At 45.1% G+C, this 20,413-nt stretch overlaps 1 protein-coding gene across 1 annotated transcript in view; it reads right to left on the bottom strand.

The window, feature by feature from the left end:
- Positions 1 to 2,481: 2,481 nt before the first annotated feature.
- The window catches only part of DDX24 (DEAD-box helicase 24), a 19,616-nt gene continuing 1,684 nt past the window's right edge, over positions 2,482 to 20,413 (bottom strand). The window contains exons 2-9 of the mRNA XM_028496362.2: positions 20,261 to 20,410; positions 12,711 to 13,256; positions 11,482 to 11,635; positions 10,707 to 11,222; positions 8,403 to 8,478; positions 6,036 to 6,224; positions 4,541 to 4,670; positions 2,482 to 3,036 (exon numbers count right to left, since the gene is read on the bottom strand). Of these exons, the coding sequence (XP_028352163.2) occupies positions 2,765 to 3,036; positions 4,541 to 4,670; positions 6,036 to 6,224; positions 8,403 to 8,478; positions 10,707 to 11,222; positions 11,482 to 11,635; positions 12,711 to 13,256; positions 20,261 to 20,410 (2,033 nt within the window). The 3' untranslated portion in view covers positions 2,482 to 2,764. The remainder of the gene's footprint in view (positions 3,037 to 4,540; positions 4,671 to 6,035; positions 6,225 to 8,402; positions 8,479 to 10,706; positions 11,223 to 11,481; positions 11,636 to 12,710; positions 13,257 to 20,260; positions 20,411 to 20,413) is intronic.

Raw genomic sequence — 20,413 nt, 5'->3', positions numbered from 1 at the left:
TCCAGTCACCTGTGGACACTACCCTGCTTATGTGCAGCAGCCAGCCATGCCAGCAATCACACTTCCTGGGTAATTCTCACCCACCCCGCAAAGCCTTCTCTTGGTAGACCAAAAGCTGGAAGGAAGGTTGCTTTCAGAGTTTCGTCTTTACAACTGCACATGTGTTACCTTCCCTCCAAAGGGAACTTTACAAACCAGTGTGAATATTTAGCAACAAAAAAACTGTCCTTGCTTTTGGTTCCTACTTTAAGCACAAAGTGGCTCTGGAGCCAGACTGCCTGGGTTCAAATCTTCAACTTTGCTACTAACTAGTTATATGACCTTGGCCAAGTCCCTTCACCTCCAAGTTGCAATTCCCACATTAGTGAAATGGAGACAATACCAACACATCACAGAATTATCGGTCCAAGTGGAACAAGATTACATGTGAAAATAATCGCGAGACCTGACGCGTAGTGAGTGTCCTACAAATGGGATGCTTCCCCCCACGGACCCTTCCCAACGGGCTGCAGCAGAACACTGCAAGATGGGAAGACACGCCACCTTGGCAGTGGCACTGTGGTTTCCCAAACAGGGAAGAAGTCTAAGGACCAAACACATTCCTGTGCTGAGCGGAAATAGGGGCAGGGGCTGTGGCTCAGTAAATGGTTCCCCAGGGGCCCCTGGTCCCGTGGGATGTAGGCCAGGCCCACAGCTTCCTTGGGCAATTGGTAAAAACATTTTCCTAGCATTAAAATGGTTTCCATAACAACTGTTTGTCCCGGCTTCTTAATAGTTGGTACCTGGCATGCACCGAAAATCAACACTACTGTCCCATGGGGCTTGTACGTGTGAGTGGATTAGCAGGGGTAGGAGTGTCCTTGTTTAGTGAAAGGTCCAGACACTCAGGAAATTCTGTCCTTGGGCTGGGCTGGAGGTGCCAAAGGAACCACAGGCCTCACCAAAGCTTCACCTCACCAAGTCAGAGAGCAAAACTGTCAGGGAGGCTGGCCCTATCTTTTAAAACCTAGCTCTTTAACATGTTACTCCATAAAAAAGAATCTGCTGTTAGAGGGCAAGGACAGGATGTCACGGGACATCAGTGGATCTGTTTGGCCTGTGACAAGTGTCCTCAGGCCTCTCATGGCTCAGGTGCCGCTGAGGGGCCTTGACCCTGCTTATGCTTCCACTGTATCATCTGGAAAATGGAGAGTCCTCCTGCCATCCTCTGACAGCTATCACTCAGGAGCTTCACGGCCTAGGGCTGTTTTCTTCTGCATTCTCCTCTCCCGGTCACTGGTGACACTGTGGAGACAGTCTCTGGCAACACTGCTGACTTTTAAAACCAAAGCAGTTTTCTGAACTTGCCTTGGGCCTGCAAGGAAATACCCAGGGTTCTAATCCCAGCTCTGCCACTTGACTGCTGTGTGACCCTGAGCAAGTCTTAGCCACTCACAGTGAGCCTTCTCAACTGCAAAAAAGGGTACTAAGACTTATGTCCCAGGGCCTTGACGGAAAACCAAATGACAATCGAAGTAGTTAGAAGTACCTAACCAACACTCAGTGATACCTGAATCTGAGTTTAGGCCAACGACCCTGTTGCAGTTGCCCACAGGGACCGAGGGAACACAGCTGCCAACCATGAGGCCAAGGGAACGTCTGTTTAGAAGCCCAGACTTAGCTGTGCAGAAATCAGTGCTTCTCCCGTGAGTGTGGCTACTCACCCAGGCTGACCCAGAGGAAGCTGCGGTGGCACCGGGAGGTCTCGGGTTCCCTCAGCACATATTTACACCAGGCCCTGATCTAAGCGCAAGGACTGCAAGGAGTAATAAGCAGCTTCTGCTCGCAGGGAGCTCAGCAAGGTGCCGGAGACCAGTGTGGCAAGTGCTGTGAAGAGGGTGAGCCTGGGTACTGTGGGAGCTCACGAGAGGAACACGTCACCTCGTGGGTCTCAGGGGCCAGCAGTGCTCAGGGGCAGGAAAAGGCAAACAGGCCAAGGAAAAGCTTGGACAAAGGCTCAGGGCAAAAGAATGGGGGCATGAGACCGTGGGCAGCAACGAGTTCCGTCACACAGAGGAAGAAGGAGCAGAGAGACGAGGCTGGAGAGACTGGCCAGGGCCAAATCCCAGGTGCCTCACAGCTAGACTCAGCAGAATGCTCCTGGCTTCCCCCGCACGTGGCTCTGTGATGTCACAGGAGCCGTGTTCTCTTGGAAGCCGAAGACGGCGATCTCTTCCCTGCCCACCTCCCAGCAAGGCTAAGACAAGACAGCAGCTGTGAGGTAGAGCTAAGGAGCTGTTAGGATGCTGCTGTGGAGAAAAACGGGAACACACGTTGGGGACCCAGGCAGAAATGACTTTACAGTGATCTGCGAAGCTCACCAGCCTCTCGCTCTATCCACACCGTGCGTGCAGCGGAGTGAGATGCACCCCGCGTGCATCCTGCAGACAGAGGACTATGACGGTGTCCCCCGTATCCTGGCTAAAAACTCAAGAAAATGAGCTGCTTCTGACCATTGTTTTTAATTGAGGAAATCCAGTTAACCATACAAGAAGCCTGTAAACCCTGGAATGCAGAAATATATAAGCTGCTACATAGAATTCTTACCGTGAAACAACACAGATCTGCATGAGGTCTCTCCTGCTATGGGAGGTGGTGTGGAAGAAGGGAGATTTTTGTAACCGGGGCTGACAGCGGAGTGGAGTCAAAGGCGCGGAGGTTTTCCGCACAACCAGAGAACGCAGATGCGACGCGCGGTCGCCAGCGGACTCTGGCCTGGGGGCGGTTAGTTTGCACTCACGCTTGGCTCTGGCTGTCCCTGCTGCTGCTCTTCCAGCGGCTGCTTCTTCTTCTTCTTCTGTTTGAAGAGGCAGCTGAGCGCGGACTCACCATTTCTTGTGGGGGACACGAGCTCGGGCATCTTGCCAGACTGAGTGGGATACTTGGTTTTCAGGTCATCTTTAAACAACGGTTGGGACAGTAAATGGCGCAGCTCCTTCTTCAGGACTTTCATCTGCTTTTGTCGCCGACGCTCTTCTTGCTGGTCAGCTTTTCCTCCTCGAAACACAAATCAAAATGGATCATGTTTACTATGACTTGTAGGAGCATTCTGTGTCCCTTGATGGATAATACTTGTGATGAGAAATGTTCTGGGACTCTTGGGGAGGAAAGCTCTCTGCAGAAACGAGTGTTGGCTAACTTCCAACACAGTTTAGGAGAACCGCTCAGGGCCACTCTGTCCTTTACTCCTCCAAAAAGCCCTCTAAGACAGGAATTATCTTTATCTTACAGTTGAGGAAATCCAGGTCACTTGCCGAAGGTCACAGAGCTAGCTGCCAAATTGAGATTAGTACCCCAGTCTCCTGACCTGAAGATCACTTTTCTTCCTATGACCCACCCACTGGTTGCCTGGGATTTGGTGACTGGACGGCTACAAAGCCCTCAGGAGACAGTGAAAGCCACCTACGCAGCCCAGCTCCCCTGCATCTCCCTGCCAGCGCTATAACTGCACCTGCAGAGGCGGACACGGCCAGAGGGCTCCATGCCAGCCTGGCCTCAGGAAGGGAAGCCAGGGCCTCACATCACAGCCCTAGCCCCAAGCCTGAGCTACCAGGAGGACCACTGACTGTCATCGAGCCTAGTGATTTGGTTCCTGGCTTCCATGCTGAGCAGAGAGCAGTAAAGCCTGCCTCTGAATTTGTTGGCTTTGGCACCGAGGGGCCAACACCTCAGCTGAGCTGCCCACTTGTGGGGTGGAAAGAGCACTGGACCTAATTCTGGTGTTAGTTCTAGATGTGGTTCTACCACTTCTTAGAGTCAGGAGCTTTCCCAGAGCAAGGACCACACCGATTCATCCCTGAATCCTTAGTCTCTGGCATAGGTTCGGAGCAGGGGCTCAGTCAACACCTGGTGCTGGAGCTGCTTCCCTGCACAAATCGCTTCCGTGAGCCTCTAGTTCCCAAATGTATAACAATTCCTGCTCTGTTTACATCATGAGACTGGAGAAGATCAAATGAGATGATGACAGAAGTGCTTTGTCAGCTTGGAAGACAGGTGACGATAATGAATAACTTAAAATGTACCCAATTCTTTTTATTTGCCAGGCACTGTTATAAGCATTTTATACTCATTAACTCAAGCCATCTTTGCAACCCCATGAGGTAGGTAGGTACTTTATGACCTGCGTTTTATAAATGAGGACAGCCTAGGTACAACAGAGAGGTTAAGTAACTTGACCCGGTCACATAGCTAGTTAAGGGATGAGGCAGCAGTCAACCACATGCAGTCTGGCCACAGAGCCTGCCCTGACACCACTGTACTCCACTGCCTCTCCACACGAGGAATGGAACTACAGGCTCCAGACAAACGATGACAGAAGGAGACAAAGGCTGAGGGCTTTAGGCTCATCTGAGATTAGGGCCTGTCACAAAGAAGGAAAAGGCATCTTGCCGATTTTGATAGGACCCATGGTTGTGGGGAGGTTCCAACAGACAGAAGTTGAAGGGAAAAACGAAAGATAAAAGCTGAATGAACCTTTCCTCAAGTCCATCTTGCCCCTTACCCTTATACATTTCTTCTTCCAGCTCAATCTCAAGGGCAGCCGCTGCCTGCTCAATCCAAGAGTTGTGCAGACAAGCCTGGAAGTTGCGATACTCAGCTTTTTCAATCTGTCGAGCTAAACGGATTCGCTCCTAGGGGAAAGGAACAGAAAATATTCATCGGACAGAGGATTCAGGGCTCTGGGAAGAAAAGTCTCATTTAAGTTGTGTTTTTAAAAAAGCTCTTGAGTTCAGTGTTCAGTGAGATGCACCTCAGCTCCCATCAAAATGCATTTATTTTGGTTCCTGATTAAAGCACAGAGGGCACCTGCTACTTTTGAGCGTGTACACACGGATCCCAATAGCTGGCTCTCCAAACCTGCTCAAATAGCCCCTCTTCTTGGCAGCCCACCTCGGTCACACTCCCGACCTACACGTGTCAAAGGGAACTGTTTCCCCAAACACCGCAGCTGGCTTCCATAGCTGAGCTGAGACCTGGAGACACCCCGAGAGCCCTTAGTTAGGGCCCCGCTCTCACTAACAGGGACAACACAGAACTGTCACAGAACTGCCATCCCCCTCTTCCACACTGTCCTCTGCCAAAAACACTTCAGTTCTCCTTCTCCTGGGTTCTGGGTTCAGACTGCAGCGACAGGATACACCAGGAAAATGGGAAAGATCTTGTGATGTGGGGGACAAGAGCCACGGGAAGCCAGGGTGGCTCCGAATCCTCTCTGCGTTCTCCACCGCTCCATCTCACCTCCCACCATATTCCCCACAGCTAACATTCCTTTCGAGCCAGAGGAGCCAGCAGAGCTTGAACCATTCCTTGCTTTTTGCTCGCCCAATTCCTGGAACTCCATCCCTTCTTTACCCCTTCACACCTCTGCCTGCAGGAGGCTTGGAGGAAACTAAATCTCCTACCAATGTTACCATATACCCACCAGTCCACAGTGCTCCGTTTGTACCTGAACTTCAGCCTGGACTCAACCTGCCTCACGAGCCAGTGGATTTCTATGGAAGAGAACCCACCCTGTTTCGGTGCCTGACACGCTGCAGCCAATAATAAGCAGCACCCACTCAGTGAATGTTTATTGAGTTAAAAATAAACCCCTGAAGGTAGGAATTACAGGCATGTGCTTCAGGGATGTGACAAACCTTTAGTTTCTGCCTCAGCACAACACACTGACCTCACTTCCCTACAACCCTCCATCCAATGGCATGTCCAGACAGCCACTCACTGCCCTTGTCCATGGGGCGGGGTGGGGGGGGCGATGGTGGAGGTTTCAGGGGCGGAGTGAAGGAAGGGTTCATGAAGAAAACTCCTTGCACTCCGGCCACTCACTCTATCCTCCCTTCTGCCAGACGCGGTGCCCCCCAACCCATTTCTTTTTTTTTTTTTTTTTTTTTTTTTACAAATCTCCCTGCTTAGCTATTGGCGGAACTACTAATTAGGTTCCAAGGGAGCAGCGCGGTCCCTCCCCTCATTAGCACTGGGCTTCTAACTTTTCTTTTTACCTTGACTGCATCCATGTACTTTGTCTGCACAGGGAAGAGCGGGATGTCCTCATCTTTCTTAAGGGTTTTGTAGATCTTCTTAAAGTTGATCACATCCTCAGGCCCAACCAGCATCAGGCTGAGGCCTTCACTGGTGGCACGAGCAGTTCGACCGCTTCGGTGGACATAAATCTCCGAGGTACGAGGGACCTGCCAAAGGAGGAACTGGGAGGTCATCGTGGCTATCACCAAGCGCTGCTCTTCCCCTCAAGGCCAACGACCCAAGGCTGGACCCTCCTCCCTCTCAGCCAGGCAGCTAGAAACCTCTCCAGCACTGTGGACAGATCCAGCCCTTCTCCCTAAGTCCCACATCCAAACTGTCCCCAGGTTTAGCCCATTCACTGTGCAGGCTCTGCCCTCCCATGCCCCCTGCCCTGGTTCAGGTCCTCATGACCATTCAACTGGCAATGGCAGTCACTTCTTATTTGGTCTCCAGTCCTGCCACCGCCCCCCTGACCCAACCCAAAGCTGCCAGTGTCATCTTCCTGAGTCAAAGCTCTGACCATCATAACCCCTCTACCTAAAGAAACTCTAATGGTTCTTCATTAACTCTGCATGGATGATTGATGATGGTAATCATAACCAACATTTATTAAATAATTACAATGTGCCAGGCAATTCTAAGCACTCTGCATGTATTACTACCCCATTTATCCCTCAACAACCATAACATGAAATAGATGCTTTCACGATTATCCATATTATAGACCGGGAAACTGAAACACACAGATGTTAAGCAATTTCCCCTAAGTTACCCAACTAAATGGTGGAGCCAGGATTCGAAATGAAGCAGTCCAGCTCCAAAGACCATGCTAACGTCTGGGCTATGCTGCCTCTACTCCAATAAAAACTGGATGTATTTTCCACAGATAATGTGGCATGGGAGCTGACAATCCCTCCCTTCGCACACCCATGGCACACACCACTGATCACGAAAAGTCTACTCCACTGAGCCCCGATAAGGCTCAGTATCTTTTCCAATGCGGTGCTCCAACCACGACTGTCAGTGGCTCATACGGTGCTGGAAATGATGCCTTTCTTCACTCTCCTCTTCTAACATACAACCCCTTCTTCTCACTCCCTGTCAACTGCCCACTTCCACATGTTTCCTCCTTCTCCTCCTTCCTTCTCTACCTCTACATGCCCAAATCCTCTCCATCCTTAAATGCCAAGCATCTTTTAGAAAGCACTTTCCAACCTCCTAACCTCCCAAACTAGCAGTTATCTCTCTCTCCGATTTTATTTTGCAACTTTCTAATATCTTCTGCCTTAAATTATGGGTATGGTCATCTCATGTCCTGTGGTGGATGTGATACTTCTTAGGGGCTAGAACGGTATTTTGTTCATCTGGATATTTCCTAGAGACTGACCCAGACTCTTTCCCCAAAAGAGGAAGAATAAAGATTTGCTAAACTGAATGGGCGCCCTCAAAGATGGTTAAAAGCATGAAGGATTTAAAGGGGAGATAATCGCGCCAGAACAGCTCCCATTTATTGAGTACTTACACTCGCTAGGCAATCCGTCAGCATTAGCTCATTTAATTCTGTGATAACCCTATGGCGTAGGTAGCATTATTACTCCCAATTTACAAACGATGACATTGAAACCAGAGATACTAAGTAACATGCTGAGAGCTAACCCACTAAGCAGCAGCCAAGAAGCATTCAAATGATAGAAGTGTGGTTCTGGAGCCCATATGCCGAACCGCCACCCTATGCTAATCTTTACTAGGTACATGCGCTGATATTAATGTCGGTATCAACAGCAGCTAACATTTAGGAAGTACCACCTGGCTTTCGAAACTCCTCACACATAATAACTTATTTCACCTTAATAAGAACTTAAGAAGTCGATACTGTAATAACTGCCATTTAACAAATGAAAAAACTGAGGCACAAAGAGACTAAATAACTTGCTCAAGGTTACACAGCTGGGATTTAAGCCCAGGCAGGACTTAATTACCACACTCTTTTATTTCTCTACAAGCAGGGTAATCATTTTACATGCTAAACTTATTATGCTCATTTCATGGAAGAAACTAAGACTCTAACCTGCCAATATTAAGTAGCCTGCCCAAGTCAAAAAGAAAGGGGCTATCTGATATTTGACATCAGACAGTGTCAAGAGGTTTAGGAGAATATCTCTCACCACAGTGTTCCAAAAGTGGCAGCAGCCAGTTGGTCACCAGATGCTCGTGGTATTCTCTGTTGCATGAGGCCTTGGGACCAACAATTCCTCCTCCCTCCCCTTCCTCCCTCCCTCAACACTTGCTTTAAAAATTCCCCACTCAATGTTGGGAGATGCCTACAAATTCCCTGATGTCCCTACCTGGTAATGGATGACATGCTGGACTTTAGGAATATCCAGGCCCCGAGCTGCCACATCTGTCGCCAGGAGAACACAACTGTGGTGGAGACAGAAAGCTCATTAATAACAACTAACGGCTAACATTAATCAAATTCTTACCACCAACTGAGTAGTCTAAACACGACAATCCTTACAAACACTCTACGAGACAATACTATTACATATCTCCCTTTGACAGATAAAGAAGCTGAGGCGCAGAGAGATTAACTTCCCAAGGTATATACGGCTATTTAGTTGTGGAGCCAGGATCCAAACCCGGGTTTCACTGGCCGCAATCGACAAGCCACACGCTGCAATAATAAAGACTACCTCTAGTGCATTAAATGGGGCCATAGTCTAGGGCGGTGACCTCATCTCCTATCACCCTCCCACTTAATTCCCTCCAGTCACACAGGCGTCCTTGTTCTCCTCGCTCTTCCTCAAACATGCCAAACCTGCTCTTACCTCCCAGCTTGTGCACTGAGTGCACCTTAGGCCATAAAGGTCTTCCTCAGATATTCACATTTTCTTACTTTCTTCCACTCTCTGCTCAAATCTCACCTTATGAGAAAAGCCTCCCAGACCACACACCCCCAGTCTGCACAACTCCCTATACAACTTCACTTCTTAGCACTTAGCACCACTTGACGAACTGTATACTTACTTTTCAGTTTATTACCTCCCTCCCCTGGGATGTAAACTCCATGAGAGCAGGGACTTTGCACTACTCACTATTCTATTACCAGCCCTAGAACAGTGCCAGGTTCACAGCAAGCACTCAATAATATGTACTGGGTGATGTTTCTTTCCTTTTTTTTTTTTTTTGCGGTACGCGGGCCTCTCACTGTTGTGGCCTCTCCCGCTGCGGAGCACAGGCTCCGGGCGCGCAGGCTCAGCGGCCATGGCTCACGGGCCCAGCCGCTCCGCGGCATGTGGGATCTTCCCAGACCGGGGCACGAACTCGTGTACCCTGCATCGGCAGGCGGACTCTCAACAGCTGCGCCACCCAGGAAGCCAGGGTGATGTTTCTTAATGTATGTGTAGTCTGAGGGGAGTCAAAAGCACCTGAGGTATGTCTTAAAAACTGAAGATTTTAGGCCCTTCGTGGTCCCCACTTCCTGCATCTCTGAGATAGCGCTGCGGAATATGACGCAAACTAAAGTTTGTAAAATATTAAACCACCGTTCTAAGTCAAGGTCAGCGAACTTTCTGTAAAGGGCCAGAGAGTAAACTATTTTTGGCTTCGTGGGTGATGTCTGTTGAAACTGATCAACTCCGCCATTATAGCACAGAAACAGCTATAGACGATACATAAATAGGCCTCGCTGTGTTCCGATAAAACTTTACTTATAAAAACAGGCAACAAGCCAGATCTGGCCCATGGGCTATAGCTTGCCAACTCCTGATCCAATGAACCACTAACTCTACTTACTAACATTCAGAAGGAAGTGAACCACTTGTTCTTGAAACTAATCTGTAACGGGTAACCTGACAAAACAATGTGGGCAGAAGCCAATTTAAAGTCCAGCTTCCCAGGCCCTCATTTTGACAATCTGCACCATGCTGCCTGCCTGACCATCAGTCTGGCCCCAAAGCAGATGGACATGACAGCATGAGCTCTGCAGTATGACAGGCTGGTCTGAGGCCCAGCTCTACCACTTCCAAGCTGAGAAACCTTGGGCAAGCTTATGTGCTTTTCTAAACCTTACTTTTTTAATCTATAAAATAAGAATAATGACAAGTGGTATTAAAGCTAACATTTAGCAAGTTCATACCATGTGCCAAGCGCTGTTCCGAACACTTCAAATGCATAAATTCACTTACTCCTCAGAGCAACCCTCTGCCATAACTTCTATTATTATACTGATTATGAGAAAACTGAAACACAAAGAAGTAATCTGACCAGCTAGAAGTGACACAGCCAGGATTTGATCTCAAGCAGTCTGCTTCCAGTCTGTGCTGTTAACCGTGACGCTATTCTTCTTCTCAAGGATGTCAGAAGTGAATGAATGTAATAACGTATCTAAAATGCAAGCACAATACTTAATCTATTGTTAAGTGTTCAATAATAATAGGTATTATTGTCACCATTACTCATTATTAAAGAAGTTTCTGTTGGGCATGACCAGCAACCAAATGTACTAGGTGAGAGTGAGCCTGCCTCACGCTGTGCAAAAAAAAAAAAAAGGCTACCTTCTACCGATAAGGCTCCCATGAGAGAAGGTAGCTTCTCACCGTCCTGGCGACCTAGACCCAATGGCTAATCTGTGGACAGGCCTGACTTACTCCTGCAGATGGGCAAACTGCTCCAGGTTTCTGAGCCTCTGCTTCTGGTGCATGCAGGCATGCAGGGTCAGCGGCATGACATCCAGGGCTTTGAGGAGCCCAGAGAGGCGTCTGATGCAGGAGATACTGTTGGCAAACACTAAGGTGCGGCCTGGATACTGCATCAGGAAGTAGTACAGATATAAGTCTTTCTCATCAGTCTCACAGTGGATCTTGGTCTCTGTCAGTGTCTCTACTGTGGCCTCCTTTCTTGTAAGGTCGATGACCTTGGGCTTGCCCCTCATGCCAATCTTCTGCATGAGGAGGTCAAGTTTGGCAGTCTTGTCGATTTTCTTAGCGTGCTTCTTGTGAAGGATTCGAGCAGGAGCTTGATGTACCAGGGTCAGCGTGGCCGAAAAAACAAGTGTCTGTCTCTTTGGGTTGTACTGGGCATCACTGAGCACCTCCAGCAGCTGTGAGAGTTCAGCAAAGTGGCCTTTCTCAACCATGCGGTCAGCCTCATCGACCACCAGGCACCTACAGATCCAGACAGACCCACATCACCTGGTTAGCAGCAGGTAAGAGGAGTCATCCACGGCCTACTCTACCACCCCACCACCCCCAGGGCCCTCAACTAATCTCCCTCACACATGCTCGGTTTTCTAAAGGCCCAAGTCTGGCTGGTACCACACCATGGCACTTTGTAGCAGGGAGAAGGCACTGCACACTGTGCCATGTCACCTCAGGTCCACTTCAGAACAGGGGGTGGGGGAAAAGGGGAGGTACTGTTTCTCACCTGAGCTGCCGAAGGTTGCTCAAATGAGGGTGCTTGTCTTTAACTAGCTCCCACAGCCGGCCTGGAGTGGCAATCACAATCTCAGGCTGACGGTTCAGCATCCTCTGCTGTTTCTGTGTGGACATTCCACCAACCAAAATAGCAGTTTTAATGCCTATGGTGCACAAAACATAAGGGACACTGTTATTCAGACTGATTGCTTATTTCTTCCAATGCTGACACAGGTGCCCCCAGATTAGTAAAGGCTGCCAGTCACCAGCACAGCTCCCCTCTCCAGGGGAGTGCTAAGAGCTGGCCTGCCCTGTTGATGCCATTGCTAGAGGGCTTACCAGGTCTTCTATGATCTAGGCCCTGACTATTTCCCCAACCTCATTTTTTTCTACTCTTTCCCCTCCAACCACACCAGTAGGGCTGGATTTGAACGCAGGGATGGTGACATCCAAAGCTCTGGAAAAAATGAGCAGTGGTGCACCACTGTGCTGGGAAAGATGTAACTTGTAGCTGTGACACACCTCCCCTGGGAGTTCCTGCCCACGCCCCTCAATTAAAATTAAACTGAATCTCCTCTGATGGCTAGTGTTCTCTTCTCCTCTCTAGTGGAGGACTTCGCAAGGTAGCCAGTATGGAAGGAACACAAAGGGTCATGCAAGCAAAGCGCTTAGTAAAGTGCCTTGTAATACACAGTCAGAGCTTGATAAGTAACTGCTCCTTTTACTATAAAATTGAAACCCCGCCTCTGCAGCCTTTCCCAAAGAATTCCCTGAAAAAGTTAAGTTCTAATGCCCTAAGGCAAGAGTCAGCAAACTTTTCCAACAGTAAACATTTTTAGCCCTGTGGGCTAAATGGTCTCTGTACAATTACTACCTCTATTACACTCTGCATTGGTGATGCAAAAGTGACCAGAGACATATGTAAATAAGTGGGTGTGGCAGCACTTTATTTACAAAAAACCCCCCACAAAAACCCAAACAGTGGTTTTCCAAACGCTGCCCCAAGTATCTACTGTATCCAATAAGTTAACTAATTTCCTATGCAGCTAGAATAGCATTAGCTATGTGTTATCCTTGGGAGAATAAAGAATGTGTCACTCAAACAGTTTTCTGTCGGGATTAATTCTCTGGCAGAAGAGAAAGGTTCCCTCTAGAGGGCGGGCACAGCTGATTCACCTCTGCCACCCCAGCTACTGGAATCCTTTCAGGCAACATTTATTACACGGAATTAAACCTCACTTGTAAACTTGGCCACAGCATCAATGTGTTGTTTGACCTGAACGGCTAGCTCTCGAGTGGGCGTCAGAACGAGTCCAAGCAGAGGACGCCTCGGATGTGCAATTGTGCCACCCAATTCTTGTTTTAACTTTCTAGTCTGCTCTTCATCAAGCTTCTCCTCCTTGTGTTCATCCTGTTTGGGAAAGGGCGTCTCCCTGATCAGGGAAGAAGGTCCTTCACCGGCATCGTCATCATCATCATCACAGGAGGGCAGCACCTGGTTTGAGACCGTAGCTCCAATCTTGGCTCTTGCCTGGCTGGGTGGTGCTCTAGCCTTCGCGCCAGCCTCACTGGGCAGTGCTTCACCCTCAATTCCAATCTCAACAGGCAAAGCTCCAGACTCAGTTCCAGCCCTGCCTGGTGATCCTGTCTCAACTCCAGCCTTATTACTGGTCTCCCCAAGTGGTGCTCCTGTGTTACTTAGAGCTGGGATAGGCTTCTTCTTCGCCTGCCACTGCAGCACTGCATGAATCATCGGAATGGCAAAGGCAAGAGTTTTCCCACTTCCTTAGAAGCAGAACAAAAAAGAAACAAAAACAGTGTGAATCAACAGATGTACATACTTTTTTGCCTGAGATTCTATCCTTTACACGGAATAAGGGACCCTGAAATAGCCAAGTGCCACACTGACCAATCCAAAGCTCCTTCTACCCTACACAGGTATGGTACCCCTACAGCACTGCAACCAGAGGGCACCTGTAATTAGGAGTCTGAGGAAAATCTGACAGACTGGCATTGCAGGTTGAGGTCACCAATAAACTACAGACAAATGTCCAAACAATGAAACCCTAAAGAGATGGGCAAGTTGTGTGTGTGTGTGTGTGTGTGTGTGTGTGTGTGTGTGTGTGTGTTTGTTGCTGTTGTGAAGGAACACAAAATTGAAGGGTAAGGAATGAAAATCTGTATAATACTTTCCCAAAACCTTTCTCTGGTGGGGAAGGAGGGAGTAAAAGAAAATTTTATTAGTTTTCGAGAAAATTTTAAAACTTTTGTCTATGCTTGAACATTTTCAAACTAGCCTTTGAATGTATATGCAGCCCAAGTAGTCACACCATCTGTGCGGACAGAAACAAACAAACAAAACAAACCACTTCAAGCTAAGAATTTAAAGTGGTTCCAAAATTAAAATGTCCCAAGCAGAAGCAAATAAGTGATCTCTGTATGAAGAAACTTTTATCACAGACCTCAAAGAACTCTCACAGATAATTTTCAGAGGAAAATGAGCATCTCTCAGGAACGAGGTACTATAAGCAAGAACTATAACCAAAAAAAAAAAGAAAGCAAAAACAAACTCACTAATAAACCTTCAGAGAAGAAAAACAGCACTTTTCATCAGAAACAACAAATGTTACAAAACAGTGCAATGACATCTTTATCTGGGGAAAAAAATATGACAATCTACAACTCTACACTTAGCAAAAATCTCTTTCAAAACAAAATGCAAAATAAAGACTTCTGTAGGTATACAAAAGCTGAAAGAATTTATCATCAGCAGACCTGGTATACAAGAAATATTAAAGGAAGTCTTTCATGTAGAAGAAAAGATGATATTGGCTGAAGATCTGGATCAACACGAAGGAATGAAGAGCACCAGAAACTGTGACATGGATAAATATAAAAAGTCTTTTTCTTATTAAAACTTCTTTAAAAAATAATTGACTATTTAAAGCAAAAATAATTGACTATTTAAAGCAAAAATAATGAAAATGTGTTCGGGGATTTCTAACACATATAAAGTATAAAACAAAAAGCACAAAGCAAAGAAAAAATGGAAATATACTCTTGTAACGTTCTTGTACTATATATAAAGTAGTATATTATCACTTGAAGGTAGAGTATGATATACTGAAGACATCATCTGCGAACCCAAAAGCAACCTCCAAAAGGACATAACAAAGAGTTATAGCTAATAAGACAATAAAAAAGATAAAATGGTATCACAAATATTCAATCCAAAAGAAGGTAGAAGAGGAACAAAGGAATAACGAATAGCTGGGAGAAATAGAAAACAAATAGCAAAACAGATTAAAACCCAACCATTATCAATAACCACGTGAAATGTAAATGACCTCAACACAATTAAAAGACAAGATAGTTAGATTAAACAGCAAGACCCAATTATATGCTGCCTATAAAAAACTCACTTTGAATATAAAGATATAAATAGGACAAAAGTACAAGTATGGAAAAAGACACACCATGCTAACATTAATCAAAATAAAGCTGGAAAAGCTACATTAATAACCTGACAAAGGAGATTTTAGAACACAGAATACTTCAGGGAAAAAGAGGGCCATTTCTTAACGAAAAAAGTGAACTCATTTAGAGGATACAAGAGCCCTAAACATTTATGCATCTAATAACAGGGTTTCAACATTCACAAAACAAAAACTAACTGAACTGCAAGTAGAAAACTATCACTCAAGAAAAAATAAAAATATTTCTAATATGGTACAGTAATTAAGTTCATAATTAAAAACCATCCTATAAAGAAAAGTGCAAGCACAGATGAATTCTACCAAATACTTAAGAAAAATGCCAATTCTATACACACTCTTTCAGAAAATTGAAGGGAATACTTCAACTCACTCTGAGGCCTGCATTACTCTGATTCCAAAACCAGTCAAAAACATTACAAGAAGACAAAACTACAAACCAATATTCCATTAACAGAAATTCAAAAACCATCAACAAAATTTTAGCAAATCAAATTCAACAATGTACAAATAATACACTGCGACTAAGTTCAGTTTATCACCATTGTCAACAAACTGAAAATGAAAAAAATATATCTCAATATACGCAAAGGAGGCGTTTAAAAAAATACAGTAACGATTCCTGATAAAAGTCTTTCTGCAAACTGGAAACAGAAGAGAATTTTCTCAACCTGATAGAGGACAAATAGGAAAAAACCTACTGCTAACATCACACTTAATGATGAAACACTGAACACCTTTCCCCAAAGATCAGGAACGAAGCAATGATGCCCACTATACCACTTCAATCCCAATTGTGCTGGAGTTTTAGCCAGTGCAATAAATAAGACAAAAATAAACAAAAGGCATCCAGACTGGATGAATAATCATCTTTGAAGAAAATCCTATGTAATCTTCAAGAAACTAGTTGATGGTACCAAGTTGCAGGATACAAGATCAATATACAAATATGCAGATTTCTATTTATTAGCATCAGAAATAGGAAATCTTAAATTACCATTTACAAAAGCATCGAAAATATGAAATATTTAAGGATAAATCTAATAGATGTGCACACATTGAAAACTACAAAGCGCTGCTAAGAAAAACTGAAGACCTAAAAAAAATGGAGAGCTATACCACATTCGTGGACTGGAAGATTCTATATTGTCCAGATGGCATGTCCTCAGTTGGCTCTATAACCAATGTAATCCCAATTCAAATACCAGCTGACTTTTTTGTAGAAATTGAAAAACTGACTCTAAAATTCACTTTGAAATGCCAAGGGCCTAGAACAGGCAAAATAACTTTTGTAAAGAACAAAATTGGAGGACTTATACTACCTGATTTTAAGACTTATTCTAAAGCTACTGTATCCAACATAGTGAGGTATTGGGAAAACAGTAAAGATAGACAAATAGATCAATGGAAAAGAAAAGACTCCAGATATAGACCCACACCTATATGGTCACTGATTTTCAAAAAAGATGCAAAGGCAATTCAGTGGAGAAAGTAGTTTTTCAACAAACTGTGCTGGAATAATTAGATAGCCACATGCAAAACAAAACCAAACCTTTGATCTGTATTTCTCCCCATAAAAGTTAACACAGGAAGGATCAGACTGAAACACAGAACCTAAAAGTAGTAACACTTCTAGAAGAAAACACAGGAGAAAATCTTTGTGATCTTGTGTTAGGCAAAGGATTCTTAGGTAAGCACATCTGTAAAAGAAAAAGTGATCACCTAAACTTCATCAAAATAAATAACTCCTGCTCTTCGAAAGACACTGGAAAGAGAATGAAGAAATAAGCCACAGACTGGGAGAAAAAAATGCACAACGCATATCTGATAAAGGAGGTGTATCTAGAATATATTATGAATTCAATAATAGGAAAACCACAACCCAACTAAAAAGAACTAAACAGACACCACCAAAGAAGATAATATGGATACAATTAGGCACTCGAAAAGACACTGCTCAAGGAGTCACTAGGGAAATACCAATGAAAGCCACAAGGAAATATCACTAAAATTTTTAAAGTCTAAATCAAATTAAAGACTGACCAAACCAAGTACTGGCAAGGACATGGACCAATCTGAACTCTCATAACCTGGTGATTATGTAAAATGGTACAATCACTTTGGAAAACTCCTAAAAAGTTACATTTACCATAAGACCTAGCCATTCCACACCTAGGTATTTACCCAACAGAAATCAAAGCATATATCCATACAAAGACTTTTACACCAATATTTATGATAGTTTTACTTGTAAATGCCAAAAACTAGAAAGAACAGAACTATCCATCAATAGATAGATAAACAAACTGCACTATATATCCATACAGTGGAATACTACTCATCAATAAAAAGAAATGAACCATTGGTATTTGCAATAACATGGCTGGATCTCAAAGTATGCTGAGTTAAAGAGCAGACACTCTCCCTCCCCAAAATACATATTATATGATTCCATTTTAAAATTCTGGAAAATGCAAACTAATTTATAGCGACAGAAAGACTATCAGAGGTTACCTAGGGATGAACAAGGAGGGGAGCCTAGGGAAGGAGGGATTATTAAGGGGCCCAAACATCTTTTGGGGATGATGGATATATATTCATTATCTGCATTGGCAGCAGTTTGCCCACAGCCCCAAAAGTCTTTGAGACTTGGACCTGTGGATTCACAGCATTCCATAGAAATAGCCTGACAGGAGCTGTGGTATAAATCCAAATGTCAATCTCTAGCCAAAGTGGCTCACATCTCTCCTCTGCCTTCCAGAAACAGACTTCCAGGCCTCGCTGCACATACCAAAGTAGTGTAGCAGAATGCTTAACAGCACATAGACCTAGTCTAGAACTATTCAAGCACTACCACTTTTCAGTGGGACAGTTTTAGGGACACTGTCTACCCTCTGTGAGGCTGAGTTTCCTCTTCATTAAGATGGGAATAATAATGGAACCTACTCCAGGGTGGTTTTGAGAAACTGAGTTCATGCATGTAACATGGGGCGTGACGTATTTTAAATGTTAAATAAATGTTCTAAGCTATTACTGTTACCTCCATCCCCCTTTCCTGGGCTTTCCTCCCTCTTCCATCTTTATGACTCTTATACAGGACCTCACCTCAAGTTTCCTGACCTCTCTTCCAGAAATCCAAGGCACCAAGTGTCTAGATCAGGGGTCCCCAACCCCCAGGCCAAGGACCGGTAGCGGTCTGTGGCCCGTTAGGAACCAGGCTGCACAGCAGGAGGTGAGCGGCGAGTTAGCGAAGCTTCATCTGTATTTACAGCTGTATTTACAGCTCCCCATCGCTCAAATTACTCCCTGAGCTTGGCCTCCTGTCAACATTATGGTGAACTGTATGATTATTTCATTATATATTACAATGTAACTAACAACAATAGAAATAAAGTGCACAATAAATGTAATGCACTTGAATCATCCTGAAACCACCAACCACCCCCTTCCGTGGAAAAACTGTCTTCCACAAAACCAGTCCCTGGTGCCAAAAAGGTTGGGGACTGCTGGTCTACATGGTCTAGCTCTGAAACGGATCAGGACTCTATGGTCCTTCCTACCCATGTCCTCTGCCTGCCTTTTGTCTGTGGAAAAACTTCAGCCAAAGAATAAGTTTAATCAGAGAAGTGAGAAAATGCAGAAGCAAAGGAAAGCAGTCCAACAAGACTAAATAGTAATAGTTTAGTCAATAAGCATAACTAAGGACCTTTAGTTCCTTCTCAAGGGCTATAGATAATACCCTGAGCCATATCCTGTGAGCTGTCTTGTAGATACCCTCTGTGTACCTACAGATAAAACGCCCACCAGGTGGAAAAAGTTAACTACATGATGACCAGATTGTAGCCATGACATAAGCTGCCATTCCGAGAACTGGCCTCAAGAAAATGGAAACAAACCGACCCTGGAACTGAAGATTAATTGTACTTAAAACAATGAAGACGATGCTAGTCAGACCACCAATGACCCATTTCAAGGTGACTGTCAACAGCTGACTGTGCTGTTTCTGCATGTGCCCCCCCCTCCACCTATAAAAGCTCTTGCCCACTGGTTGGGGGGGGTGGTCGGCCTTCAGACAGGAGCACCGCCCCCCCCACCCCCGCAACCCCCGCCTCCGTTGCTGGCATCCAAAATAAAGCAAACTTTCCTTTCACCAACCTGGCCTCTTTATTGGCTTTTGAGCGGTGAGCAGCTGGCCCCCACTTTTGGTTACAGTTCTATGCCATACAATATAATAGCTACTAGCCACATACAGCCGTCAAGCACTTAAAATGTGGTTACTCTAAACTGAGATGGGCGGCAAGTTGAAAATACACATCAGAGTCTGAAAACAGTATAGAAATAAGAATGTAAAATATCTCAATAATTTTACATTCATTGTGTACTGAAATATGTTATGTAATTGGTTAAATATATTGTTAAAATTAATTTTCACTTTTTAAAAACCTTTTTTAATATGGCTCCTAGGAAATTTTAAGTTACATACGTGGCTCACATTACATATATATTTCTATTGGTTATTGCTGGTCAAGTTAGACTAACAGTTCCAGGCGTGTATTGCTCCTTCCCCCATCAGTGGTTTAATCTCCCCAGGGTGAGTCTACCTGTCATCGCTTCACAAAGTCTTAGATGGCCCAAGGAACGAGGGGTCTTTAAACAATGCCTAGTGCCAACAGTCACCTCCTGCCCAAATCTGCCTACAAAATCCCCCCAGTGGTTATCACAAACTCAAACCCTGCCGATGCCAAGAAACCCACCAACTCCCAACGCAGCCCTTTTTATCTTTGGACAAATCTTGCCAATGAGATACTTCTTCCTTACACGAATGAAGATCTACCTCTCCAGAGGGCTGATCTTAGCCCTACTTTACCTCTGAGCCATTCAGAAAAGGCTCAAGACCTGGAAAAAAACCACCATTTGCAAATCACTTACAATGCACTGTGTAAATTTTAGTTTACTATTGTTTTTTGTTACTGGTTTACTATTGTGTAAATGTATACATTTAGTAGGCACTTACATTTAACCCACATAGCAAAAGAAGTAGGTACTGCAGTTGTCTATCTCCATTTTATAATAGGGTCTACAGGGCTCAGAGAAATAAAGTGATCTGCCTAGGGCACCAATCAGGAAGTGGCCTATTTCAACCCAGAGCTAGCCGACTTCTAAAAACCTTCACTCAACAGTGCTTTTGTGGTCATGCTCCCAACATTCCCTTCTCCCAGCCAACCAGCCTGTTAGCAGCCACAAGCTCAATCCAGAAGCAATCTTGCCCTGGCCTCCAGATAAGGATGCCCTTACCTGTCTCAGCAGCCCCAAGGATGTCCAGTTTGTCACGAATGGCAGGTGCCAAGGTCAGAGCTTGGACTGGTGTGGGGGCAGAGAAGCCTAGAAAGCTGAGCGCTCGGAGAACTGGCTTGGGTACAAACAGATCCTTCCAAGCTGATACATCTG

This window comes from Physeter macrocephalus, chromosome 11 (assembly GCF_002837175.3).
Source record: "Physeter macrocephalus isolate SW-GA chromosome 11, ASM283717v5, whole genome shotgun sequence".
NCBI lineage: Eukaryota > Metazoa > Chordata > Mammalia > Artiodactyla > Physeteridae > Physeter > Physeter macrocephalus.
The sequence above is the reverse complement of the archived record's forward strand: the minus strand, read 5'-3'. Positions and strand labels throughout refer to the sequence as shown.